Source organism: Diabrotica undecimpunctata, chromosome 5 (assembly GCF_040954645.1).
Source record: "Diabrotica undecimpunctata isolate CICGRU chromosome 5, icDiaUnde3, whole genome shotgun sequence".
NCBI lineage: Eukaryota > Metazoa > Arthropoda > Insecta > Coleoptera > Chrysomelidae > Diabrotica > Diabrotica undecimpunctata.
In genome coordinates, this window is record NC_092807.1 from 161,829,970 (window position 1) to 161,843,243 (window position 13,274).

Here is a 13,274-nt window from a genome sequence, read left to right on the forward strand (position 1 = left end):
TTGTCCCATTTTTTAGTGGAAAAAAACTTTAAAATTAAGTTATAAGTTTCGGCAAGAAAGGCTGTCAAACAATCAGGATCATTATTAATATCATAGAAAAAGTCTATATTTGTACTAAATAGCGCACGTTTAAGATTATGTAAACCAGAAAAAGTAATAAACCGTTGAAATATGTGATTAGTGTCAACAACTTTATGCTCAGTGTTTCGGTGTATTTTACTTATATATTGTGCACAAAAACATATTGTGCACAACAAATCAGCTGAATTATTTTTGCCTTAGTTTTTGTTATATTATTGTCTTCTTTTTACAATGGGTTCCATCCTATGACTATTTTTTTGGTCTCAAAAATTGTCCTGTAGAGAATTTTGTGTTTTATCAAAACTAAAGTAACTTTGTTACTATTAGAATTTTAGTATCTCTATCAATTTTTTAAAGTTGTTTTTTTTTAGTTTGTTTACTCTAAATATGTTTTATTTTCAGAGGGTAAAGCACTTGCGGTGGCAAGAGATTGCAAGTTTATAGAGACATCTAGCGGAATTCAACACAATGTCGACGAACTGTTGGTAGGCATTTTAAAACAGATTCGGTTAAGGGAATCCAGAGAAAAGAAGAAAGCCACATTAAAAAAGGATAACACTAAAATACACGGTTCTAAAACAAGTCTGAGCTTAAACATTGCAAGAGAGATTTTGCAAAAAATATGTTTAAACGACATCAGCAAATCAAAATCCTGTGAAAATTTACACGTTTTGTAATTGTACTATATAGAGTAGATGCAAAAATCATATTTTTCTATACATTGGAAATACTCTACTAAATTTGTATTTTCTCAAAGACTTTTTCTGAACTATCTTATTTAGTATAAATAAAATAATATTTAGCTAAAAGAGTTAGAAGTCTATCGCTTGTAGATATAGAAATGTAGGTGTTAATTAGTACAAATTATGTAATTATAGAATATGTAAATTTTCTCTTAAATATGATCTACTTTATCTTGTAAACGTCAATTTAATTTTTTATTAAATGACTGTAACATAATACATGGGTTATTTTGATTAAACAAGGACTTGCCTATGTCAAAGTAAGTTTATATAATTTTTATTTTTTTAATTTAACCCTTTAACGGTGAAATTTATTTTTTTTTATACTTTAGAGTAAGGAGATTGTTCAACGATGTATTAAGACTATGTATTTTCGGAAAATTAAACAAAAAATTGAAGGGAACTCACAGTCTTAACAAAAATTGGACTGTTAACATGGTAACGCTAGCCTAATACGTAATACAAAATTATTTGGTATGGAATATTTCCTTACATTCTATACATAACCAAACGTCAAATTTCAAACATATGATACGTACATTAGATGAACACCCTTCCCCGCCACATCTTCTTTACTTAGTTTCATTGGGCACAAGTAAATGTCTACGACCATCATATCGTAGATCATCTGACACTCTGTTAAATGCCACACTGGAACGTGATATTGCTGGTTTTCCAGCACCTTTAGGGGGAGCCCCATATTTGGTAAGATATGTTTGTACTACTTGTCTCCTTAAATCTAGTTGAGATATAGATTCCGTCTTTCTATTAATATTTAATGCATTTACCATAGAAACATCTAACAACCATGTGAAGGTTGCCCACCACCACTTTTTACGTCTGATACTTATCCTATATCTTGAAAGATTCTTATCTAACAAATCAGTACCTCCCATAAATCGGTTATATTCGATTATGATGTTGACGGACGACTGATTTGAATAATTTTTTTCTCTGACCTTGAAAATCTTTTTACACTACTAATAGACTAGGCGGGATCTGAAGAAATTCAGACCATAATGGACATTTTCCATAGGAAGCTATTTTTTTGCTGGAATCCCTTTAGGATGTGCCCAATATCGATAATCACGATATGCGCCAGTCGCAAACCCTGTGCTAAATTTTTTATTTAACAAAATCTGAAAACAATTGAAAATTTCTCATTTTTTGCTCCTATTTTCGTTTATAATTCGGAAAATATTGATCCTAGTGAAAAAATTATAAGAAGCAAAAAGTTTCGCTATTCAATTTTACACAATATTTCGTTAGCTAAAAATTGAAAATTTAATGTTTATTGTTGAAAAAATAGCAATAATTGGAAAAAAAGTACAAAAAAATGAAGTTAATCCTTTAAATGTTTTCGACTTTCTAAACTTGACTTACAAGCTCCATATTCCGCCTGAAAAAACTTTTTAATATGTTTAAAACGTGTGCTAAATTTTGTTAAGATCGGTCGGATAGGTTTTGGATAATAATTTTGCAATCCACCCTACTGGAAAAAAATCGCAAATTTTCAAATTTATAGTAGGCCCCAAATAAGCCTCTTAGATAGTTGAAAATTTTTTTACATATGAAGAAAGGCTTAAACTTTCAAACACTTTTTGTAAAATTCAAATCGGTTTACTAGGAGAGCCTAGAATTTTTTTTTAAAGTTTTAAACATTTTTTAGGCTTATAAACAAATTGAATAACTTTACGAGCTTTAAACATATCAATTTCAAAATTTATAAGGTTGTGATACAACCTCTGCATTTTTTTATCAAGGAAAAAGCAAAATTGTTAAATTGTTTTCGCATTGTAATGATATATCGCAAGAAGCAACCATTTTTAATGAAAAAAGTGCCACTAAGGAAGAAATTAAACGCAGCGGATGTAAAATTATATCGGCATTGTATATGGGCCACTCAAATTGCGATTTTACATTGAATAAAATTCGCTACTTGTGCTTTAATAAAAGTTGCAAAAATAAAAATTTTCAATTGTTCATGCTGCTACCAACACAATCTGCAGCTGAGCAACACTCGCTTCATGTATATTTCCAAGTACAGCAGTGTCTTGGAAATAACCTGAATGCTACCTACCTACCTGAGTGGGGGTGGGAACTAACTCAAAATGGTCTTGAGCCAATATAAACTGAGCAGGTATTACTACCTGACTCACTGATTATTCAGAAATATTAGTTGCAAATGTAAAAAACTTTGTTCAAAAATGGATTCCTTAGATTTTCTAGAGGCACAAGATAAAGCTACAGATGAAGGAGAAGAAACATTAAATTTACAGACCGAGTATGAAGATATTGAAATGGAAAATGAAGGTTTTGAGGAAGAAATAAGACCTGAAGATTCTTGTCCTTACAAAAAAAGAAAGACTTAAAAAAAATTATTGAAGATTGAGTCAAAATAAAGTTTATTTATGAAAAAAAAATTTTTTTTTTCGTTCGCCTTTGTTTTAGCAATTTAAATTATTTATTAACAATTTATAAATACATATTTGTTTACTAAAAGTAACAATTTACTTCAATGTATAAATTGCAAGCTCAAAAAAAATGCATAAAGAAAAAATGCAATTACTTGTTTAACATACAATTGTTTATTGCAAATTTCCCAATTTGCAATTAAAAATGGTATTTAAAAATATGATATTTGAAATCCTTGTCGTCCTAGACATCAATTAAAAAAAAAGAGCAAAATTGGTTAACAAGAAGCCGAGATAATGCAATTTTTAGCGCGCGCTATGATTTTGAACTCGCTGATTCACATTTCGAGTGAATGTCCCCCACCACCACCTCTCATGCATTCCGAGCGACATTTTACGCGAAAACCGTTTTTTATTTGTCTTTTTTATGTATGTTGCCATGAAGCGCATTACGTAAAACTTTTCATATAAAAAGTACTTGACAAGGCGACTGTACTTGTTTAAAAACGAGCCCTCTATCACTTATGGTTACACGGCAAATCTATGCCAACTTTGACCTTCAATATCTCGGCAATTAGTAAGCCGAATGTATCTTTTTTTTTAAAGAAGCGTCTTTTAATATTCTTTAAGTGTATAAATTTTGAAATTGATATGTTTAAAGCTCGTAAAGTTATTCAATTTGTTTATAAGCCTAATATATATATAAAAAATGTTTAAAATTTTAAAAAAATTTCTAGGCTCTCCTAGTGAACCGATTTGAATTTTACAAAAAGTGTTTGAAAGTTTGTGCCTTCGTTCATATGTAAAAAAAATTGCAACTATCTGAGAGGCTTATTTAGGGCCTACTATAAATTTGAAAATTTGCGATTTTTTTTCCAGTAGGCTGGATTGCAAAATTAATATGCAAAACCTATCCGACCGATCTTAACAAAATTTAGCACACGTTTTAAACATATTAAAAAGTTTTTCTAGGCAGAATATGGAGCTTGTAAGTCAAGTTTAGAAAGTCGAAAACATTTAAAGGATTAACTTTAATTTTAATTAATTTTTTTGTACTTTTTTTTCCATTATTGCTATTTTTTCAACAATAAACATTAAATTTTTAATTTCTAGCTAACGAAATATTGTGTAAAATTGAATAACGAAACTTTTTACTTCCTATAATTTTTTCTCTAGGATCAATATTTTCCGAATTATAAACGAAAATAGGAGCAAAAAAATGAGAAATTTTCAATTGTTTTCAGATTTTGTTAAATAAAAAATTTAGCACAGGGTTTGCGACTGGCGCATATCGTGATTATCGATATTGGGCACATCCTGAAGGGATTCCAGCAAAAAAATAGCTTCCTATGGAAAATGTCCAATCCAAAACAGATCCCGCCTAGACCATAACTGAATTTATCCATGGCATGTAGACGCTGCAGTAACTGCATTGCTATCTACCCATTTAAAGATCGTTATGCCATCTTCCTTGTTTAGTATTAAACTATAGCCACCTCTAACAATTTGTTTCAAAAGAATTTTCGTTTGGGGTAATGGGCAAGATTTCAGTATGCGGTTTTCCCGAATTGTTCCTGTTTCATCGTATTTCAGTTGTTTTAAAATGAAACATTAAAACCAGTAAATAGGTTGTCAAAATAAAATTTAAATGGTTTGTAAGCTTCAGGGAATTCGTGTATTATATTCACCATTGGAGCTATGTTTTTTCCAAATTATGTTTCAAATGTGGTGTTTTCTTTAGGGTTTTTACCTTCGTATACATCTAAATTTAATAGATACCCTGATAGAATATTTAGACACCACATCTTGTAGTCATTTTACATTTTTATACCTTTTTTATAATAAATCGAGAACGACTGAATTGATTTGCCTAATTTTCGTTTTGATATATTCATTTAAAGTCCTAGGAAGGTCTAATAGACGGATGTTCACTGTTTGAGAGTTCATTTTATACCACAAACTTTAACACAGTAATTCAACAAGAATAATTTTGTTTTGAAGAATTCAGTTAAACCATCGCTTGCACTAATATTCGACAGTAAAATGACACAACCACTATACTGAATTTCCAACAAGTCTCAACAATATGAACGTAAATAGAGATGGGCGCAACTATTACCATATGGAACGCTAGCCGTTAATGGGTTAATTATTATTTAATGAATCGCACTGAAACGACTGCATAATGACTTCGCCACACGAGTTTTTGGCTATAATTTTTGTAATAAAGATGTTTAAGACAAAATGCCTTTGTTGTAGTCCCTTTAAAAAACATAAATAATGATTTTCTTAAATATTTTATTGATTCGAATAAATAATGGAAGAAACACAACTTTATATATAAAAATCTTGTGTTACGATGTTTGTCCAAGCTAATATTTAAAAACCACTGAACCGATTGCAATAAAATTTTGTGAAAGTATATTTGCTGGTCCAACTTGGAGATAGGATATTTTTTATTTCGATGAATGACTTATTTTTTTTTAATTGTAAATTCAAAATGTTTTGTACCTTTACCTGTACAGTTTTAGTTCATTTATATAAAATATCATAAAATGGCGTTTAAAAAACGTCATTTTACATTTTTATAACTTTTTTTATAATAAATCGAGAACGACTGAATTGATTTGGCTAATTTTCGTTTTGAAATATTCATTTAAAGTCCTAGGAAGGTCTAATAGGTGAAAAAATGTGATAAAATTGTTAGAAAAATAGGTAAAGCAGTTTTATTTTCCCATAGAACAGTTAGATATACTAATCTATAGCATATACCATCCGATACCAGCTTTTATTAGTTGTATATAAAGTGTTTTCAAAAATGTGACTTTGATATGGGTTTATTATTAATTATAGCTTAATCAAAATAACTGTTTTTATACGTGGTTTAACTATAAATCTCAGTTTGTACTGATTTTCTTAAAACTGCTAAAATTTTAGCAAGATAACATCTTTTAAATGTGATTTCTACTAAATGAGTTATCATTTTTAAAAGTTCTGTAAAATATTTATTTTGTCTTCAAATTAACTAAATGCGTTTAATAAAAAGAAAGTACTAAAATAATAGTAAAGTATAAGTAAAAATCGGGGCATTAAATAGAGAGAGAAAAGTCCTTTCCGGGAAAAGGAAATTTCAAAGAGTCTTTGAGGTATGAAGAGACAAGAGATATAGAAAAACAACCAAGCTTAGAGTTTAGCCCAAGACGATAACCCAAGAGTCTGCTACTGGTTGTGTCACTGGCGCCTAAGATACTCCAGCACTTCTCAAAGTTCAGAGTCAATTTTTCATATTTGCTATATTTAGTCTGCTCTCAGGAGCCTAGTTATTTGTATTTTTATTTCTCAGTGTTTGCAGAGTTTTTGCAGTATACATCCTCTATAATTAGTAGGATGGTCATTGCCGCAGTGATCAAATTTTGGAGCTATATTTTTGGTACAGTCTAGGGTTAGATGTTTTCCAATGCATCTGGGTTCTCTTTTTCAGTAATTCTGTGTGTGCCTCTATTCCTGGCAGCACTTGCATTGAAGCAGCAGTTTAGGTTTTCTAAAAGCCTCTATTTGTACTCTCAGATGCAATATTTCATTAATGGCATACATTTTTTTTAATAACTTCATCTTTACCAAAGGATAAAGTTAACAGTGGAAGTGGCGTTTTATCTTTCCCGGTTAGAATTTGATTTACCTCCAGTATATTGAATCGTTTTTGACGTGGTTTTTGGGTGGTTGATGCATATTTAACGTAGAGATGCTAATCAAATACGTAACTCAGCAAAACAATGAATTGCCGAGTTGTAAGATGAAGGAAAGGTAGAGCATGAAACGCTTTTGAATATACTAAGAACCAAATGCATTGATGGTAGAGACATACGTATCGTAGAAAACCTGTATTTGAAGCTGACAGCAGTCACACGATTCGATGGGAGATTAACCGACGAATGTTTTATTTAAAGAAGCGTCATACAGGGATGGTTACCATCCCCTCTGGTATTTACCATGTTCTTGGATATAATTTTCAAACAAGCTTTGCAAGATAAAGGCTTTAAAGTGTAAATCAAGGGTAAACTGACTAATAATCTTAGATAAGATGACGACATTGTTATCTTATGTGATAGTCTTTAAAGGTCTTCAAAGGAAAGGATGTGTTCTTAGATAGAATCGAGACTTAACCTCTAAAGGTTGATACGATCAATCGTCTAGAGACGTTTGAGATATGGTTGCATGGAAGAATGCTTCGAATACTCTGGGCAGCCCAAAACTATAAAACATATATACGAGTAGTTACCTAATTTTAGGATACCCTAAAATATAAAACTAAATTAATGTTCTACAAAAATTAACAATTCTAGAGAGAAAAATAATTCGATGACTACCAGAACCAATTAATTTAAAGTAATAGTAACTTGTGATCAACATCGGATGATAAGTCTAATTAACCACATTTCGAAGGCATACACCAAGGTTATTTACAACAGAATAAGCAAAAAATGCGAGGATAACATTGGAGATTCGCAGTTTGGGTTTCGGAATTCTCTTGGGACAAGAGAAGCACCTTTTAGTCTACAGGTACTCATCCAGCGCTGCAGAGATATGAACAAAGACGTGTACATATGCTTTATAGACTACGCAAAAGCATTCGATAACGTAAAGCACGAAAAGATAATTGAAGTTCTCCATAAGATCGGAGTCGACTACAGAGACATTCGAACAATAGCGAGTCTCTATTGGGGCCAAACAGCTAAAGTGAAAGTAGGATCTACATTGACCAATAAAATTGAGATCAAGAAAGGGGTACGACAGGGCTGTATTTTGTCTCCTATTGTCTTTAATATATACTCAGAAGAAGAATTTAAGACAGCGCTGGAGGAAACACAGAAGGCATAAAGATAAATGGAGAAATACTTAATAACATAAGGTATGCTGATGACACTGTGATTCTAGCAAGTAGCATGGAGGAACTGAGTTGCCTAATGAGTAAGATACAAAAAACAAGTGCACAATATGGACTCAGACTAAATATCACAAAAACCAAATGGATGTTAGTAAGCAAAACCCAACAACCACCACAGCAACTGATATTAGACAATGAAAGAATTGAACACGTGGATTGGTACATCTACTTGGGAACAACAGTTAACTCAAATTGGGATCAAGCGAAGGAAATACGTATAAGAGCGTCGTTCACTAGCATGAAGCAAATTTTCACCTCTAAAAGCCTTACCCTACCTCTCAAAATTAGACTTCTGAAATGTTATGTATTCCCGGTTTTGTTATATGGAATGGAGGCGTGGACAATGACCGCAACATTGATGAAAAAAGTAGAGGCCTTCGAAATGTGGGCTTACCGACGTATATTACGTATATCCTGGACTGAGCACGTGACCAACGAAGAGGTACTACGCCGGATAGGTAAAGAGAGAGAGGTAGGAATAAGTATAAAGAAAAGAAAGTTGGAATACTTGGGTCACGTTATGAGACATAATAAATATGGAGTACTACAGCTCATCGTTCAAGGGAAAATAGACAACAGAAGGGGTCCAGGGAGGAGAAGACTCCAAAACTTGCGGCAATGGTTCGGATTGTCATTGAACTATTCAGATCTGCCGTAAACAAAGTCAGAATAGCCATGTTGATTGCCAACGTTCGGAACGGACAAGGCACATGAAGAAGAAGTGAATTTTGAAAATTATTAAACCATAAACTAAGAGTAATTTTAATTGGGAATAAGCCATGCTTTTACAAAATAAACTTATTTTATAGTTAAAGAAAGAGATATGAAATATCCTGAAATAATTACTATAATTTTAAAAAATTATAAGAACAAAATTTAAAAATTTTAACTCATTAATAATGTATACCTACTTAATATATTTATCGTAGAATAAGTTTATCAGAATTATCAAGTGTTTGATAATTCTTTAAGTAGTTCAGGCCTAATTAACTTCTAAATTTTTTGTTGGTTTACCCCAATATTTATAAAAATGTATATTCTGGTGTATTTTTTGTAAAAATGTGTATTTCATTTGTTTATTTAATTTCAGCACCTGCTTCTTTTACAATTATTATTTCATAAGATGACTTAGATTTTTGTATTTCAGTGTTTATTATTTGATATTTAGATCAGAGCGGATCTGTTTTGAGGTGGATGTGAGAGGTGGCATTCAGATGCAGAGATAGTTGGGCGATAACTTCACTAATAATAATTTACTTTGCTTTCCTCTCAAATAGGTCAGGAATATGAATAAAAAATTTAAATATTTAAAAATTACTAAAAACGTCGATTTTTTTTTACTTTCCTATTCTTATAACTTTCAAAAAATTCATTTTGGAACAAAGTCTTAACAATATAAAATAACGACAATTAAATTTTCCATAAAATACGGCTGGTTAAAAAAGTTTTAATTTATTACCATTGCTGCAAAATTGCAATAAATACAAAAAAAGTGTTCACCGCTTCATCCTTAGTACGGCAGCATGGTAGAAAGATATAACCGGACCATTAACAACTACCTATTCCTGTTTGTACATGAAAATCAGAGAGACTGGGACAAACTGGTGCCTTTGTTTCTGCTAGCCTACCGAAGCTCCCAAAATAAAGCAACAGGCTATACTCCAGCAATTGACTGATCAAGAAATGAAGCTTCCCATCGATCTCCTACATGGCAATCTACCAGACGGAGAGGCGGAGCAAGAGACACTTTCCGAGTATGTGAGCGGCCTAAAGATCAACTGGTTAAGGACCATCATTTTGCCAGGAATAAGCTACAACTCACCAGTGACCGGACGAAGGTTAGGTTCGATCAAAAATTCACTCCCGTTAGCTTCAAGAAAGGCGATGAAATTTGGCTCTACGAACTAACCAGAAGGAAAGGTTAAAGTCCCAAATTGCAGCGGCCCTAGGAGGGACTGCACCTAGTTACTAAGAAGATAAATGACCTTGTATACAAGGTGCAACTAACGCCACAAAGTAAGCCAAAAGTCGTCCATCTAGAGAGACTGTGTCCTTATTAAGGGCAGACAGGAAAGAAGGGAGCGATGTTATGTGACTGTAATTACGGTCCTGTAATATCTCGAAAATTCTACACGGTGTTCGCCGGGGAAATCTAGAACATCTGTTCCTGTAGAAAAACAGCTGCGGCGTCACATAAAATAATATGTGTACTTCAATTAATCCTTGAAGCTATAGAAAAACGTAACAATATTTATATTTTACAAAGGGCCATTATTTTTAGAATAGTTTTATATACATATTTTTACAAAAAATAAGTACAAAGTCTCAATAATAAGCTTATAGTGGATCTCTAAATTGTAATAAAACTCAATAAAATATCATTGAATCAACGTTCGCAATAATATTTAATTAGGATCACCTTTACCTCAATTAGCTGCTACTACAGGCAGTAATTTGGCTAAGCATGTGGTTATCTAAACGGCGCCGGCGATAAGTTAAGAGAATACAAAATCACTTAACCCTTCAGTGAGCGCGCCAGTTTTATAACATGCAAGGTCGCGCCCGGACTCTGAGTTCGCACTGACCTTATTTTATTTGAACTAAAAATAATTACCTGAAAAAATATTGTGTTTTTTTTTTTTAATTAAAATTATAGAAAATGAGAAAATGAGTTGGGGCGCGGAGTAACACTGCGCAGACATGATTCTGTTAAAATATTATACTTATTATTTCTAATTATTTATTTATACCACAGCATTACTAAGTACCTTTACTTATTGCTATTAACATATTTTCACAAAGTATTTACCTTTTTTAGTGAAAGTATTTACCTTTTTCTCGGCCAGGACATTCTTCTTCTACCTACGCTGCGCTTTCCTTGAATCTTTCCCTGCATTATTAGTTTTGGGAAGTCATATCTGTTACCACGTGTTATATGACACAGATATTGCAGTTTTCTTTATTGTAGTTTATTTAAACTCCATGACTCCACACCATACAAAAGAACAGAAAGTAAAGTTTGTGTAACCTTCTGGCTAAGGTCTAGTGTTAGGGTTTTCAAGTCGCGCAAGCGCCCCTAACATGACAACGACTACTTTCGTAGCCGGGACCGATGGCTTTACGTGCCCTCCGAAGCACGGTGGCAGCTCAGTTAAATTAGAAATTGAAAATTTTGTCGGTGCTTGTCGGAAAAAAGAACAGAAAATACATAACACTTACGTACTCGTTTTCTAAGATTTAGGCTGAGGTCTCTACAACATAATATTTGTTTCATATTATTGAATGCACTTTAAATTACGTTAATTAATTAATTGATGAATGTATCAATTTTGGAAGCTAGAAAACGTTGCAGGGTGGGAGAAACAAATTAAGGAGAGTTATACACGAGGGTACAAAAGTGGGCAGTCAGAGTCCGCACGCGCCCACTGGAGAGTTAAGTGATGTTAGAAGTTAATACAGTTAAGAATTGCGTTCTAACATCTAAATTATATAAAATATACTACACATGATTCGGTGTCGGTACATATCAATGTCCTTCGCTAACATATCTGTGACTACGAATTTATTAACATTCCAAATAAAATTCTTCTTCTTCTTCATTTATAAAATTTCAGCAATATATTATGCAGTTGTTTTTATTATACATTTCATTACAAACTTTATTTACCTAGTGCAACAGAAAAAACGGACGCAAAGAAGTAGCTGCATTTCTGTCTAATGGAGCGGGTTTATCGACCACGTGACCTTCTCATTGGTCATATAGGTCACGTGGTCGATAAACCTAGCAAATTAGAAGAAGATGCAGGAACTAGTTTTCGTCAGTTTTCACTGTCGCACTGGCAGAACGGGCTGGTATTGCAATGATCAGTCTATTTTGTACTATATGCATCATATCTTTCAAATTTTTTAAAAGGTTGTTTATTAAAATATATAAAAACTGATTTAGAGATACACTATCTCGCTCTTTAAGAGTTTGTGTAACAACTAAAAAAAGTTGTTAGTTGTCAGTTAACTTAGTAACATCTGTAATGTCTATTCGCTGTGTGCAAATATTGGAGGGAGACGAGAAACGGTCGTGCGCGTGCAGCGGTGAAATCTTGCAACTTTGTTAGCATATTTCATAAGTAGTTATTGAAGAAAATGGGATTTCGCAAATACTGTGTTAAAAATTGTAAAAATACAACAAAAAATATTAAATTCCAGTTCTATTAGTTTCTAACTTCTAAGTACAAATTAATGTAACGAGAAAAGTGGATTAATATCATAATAAAACAGAAGTAAGTAACTTAACCCGAATTCTGCATTCTTACGTCCGATTTCGTAATTAGTTTGACGTGAACATTATATTAAAGTTTACTTTAAGTGTAAATTTCAGTAATAATCATGCTGGTTCAAGTTTGCTCAATTTAGTCTAAAATGAACATTAGTTAAAGTGTATTTTAGGTTGTCATTATGACATCGGGCCTTAATGTCGCTCCATACTATTGATATGATAAGCAATTTTTAATTGTATTTTACAGTGGATATGATAGTTGGTTGAAAAGGTATGTTATGATTTATTTTTTGAAATCCAGTTTTTATTATTGCATCCATATTAATAGTAATTTAGTAATTAATTTTATTTACTACATACGATGTTTATCTTTTAATAACCTCAATCTTAAATGTGAAATATTGAAATCTAAACGTAAAAAATATACTACAAATTTTATTGTTACAGTTAAAAATCAATTCAAAATTTTTCAAAAAGGTAATTATTGATATATATTACAATAATTATTATATTAAATAAATAAGTTTAATTCACTCTATTTGCAGCTAATATAAGACTAAAATATTAATAGTGCTAACACCATCGCTGATTTATGTCACTAGATGTCGCTTTTCGGAACTTGCACATAGCGAATAATTTTATGTAAAAAATACTTTAAGACTGTCAATCAGTATTTATGTATAACTACATTAATAATTTCATCTGAAAATATTGTCTTTGTAATAAAAGTTGTAATTTAAAAATATGTAGTCGAAAGTACATATACAAAATAAATATCTATTCTTTTCAGTACATTGGCAAATTCTTAGAATATTAAG

The 13,274-nt window shown here is 31.8% G+C and overlaps 1 protein-coding gene across 1 annotated transcript in view; it reads left to right on the forward strand.

Moving 5' to 3' along the window:
- LOC140442056 (uncharacterized) overlaps positions 1–1,100 on the forward strand; it is a 304,302-nt gene extending 303,202 nt beyond the window's left edge. Inside the window, exon 10 of the mRNA XM_072533113.1 lies at positions 484–1,100. Within this exon, the coding sequence (XP_072389214.1) occupies positions 484–758 (275 nt within the window). The 3' untranslated portion in view covers positions 759–1,100. The remainder of the gene's footprint in view (positions 1–483) is intronic.
- The last annotated feature ends 12,174 nt before the right edge of the window (positions 1,101–13,274 follow it).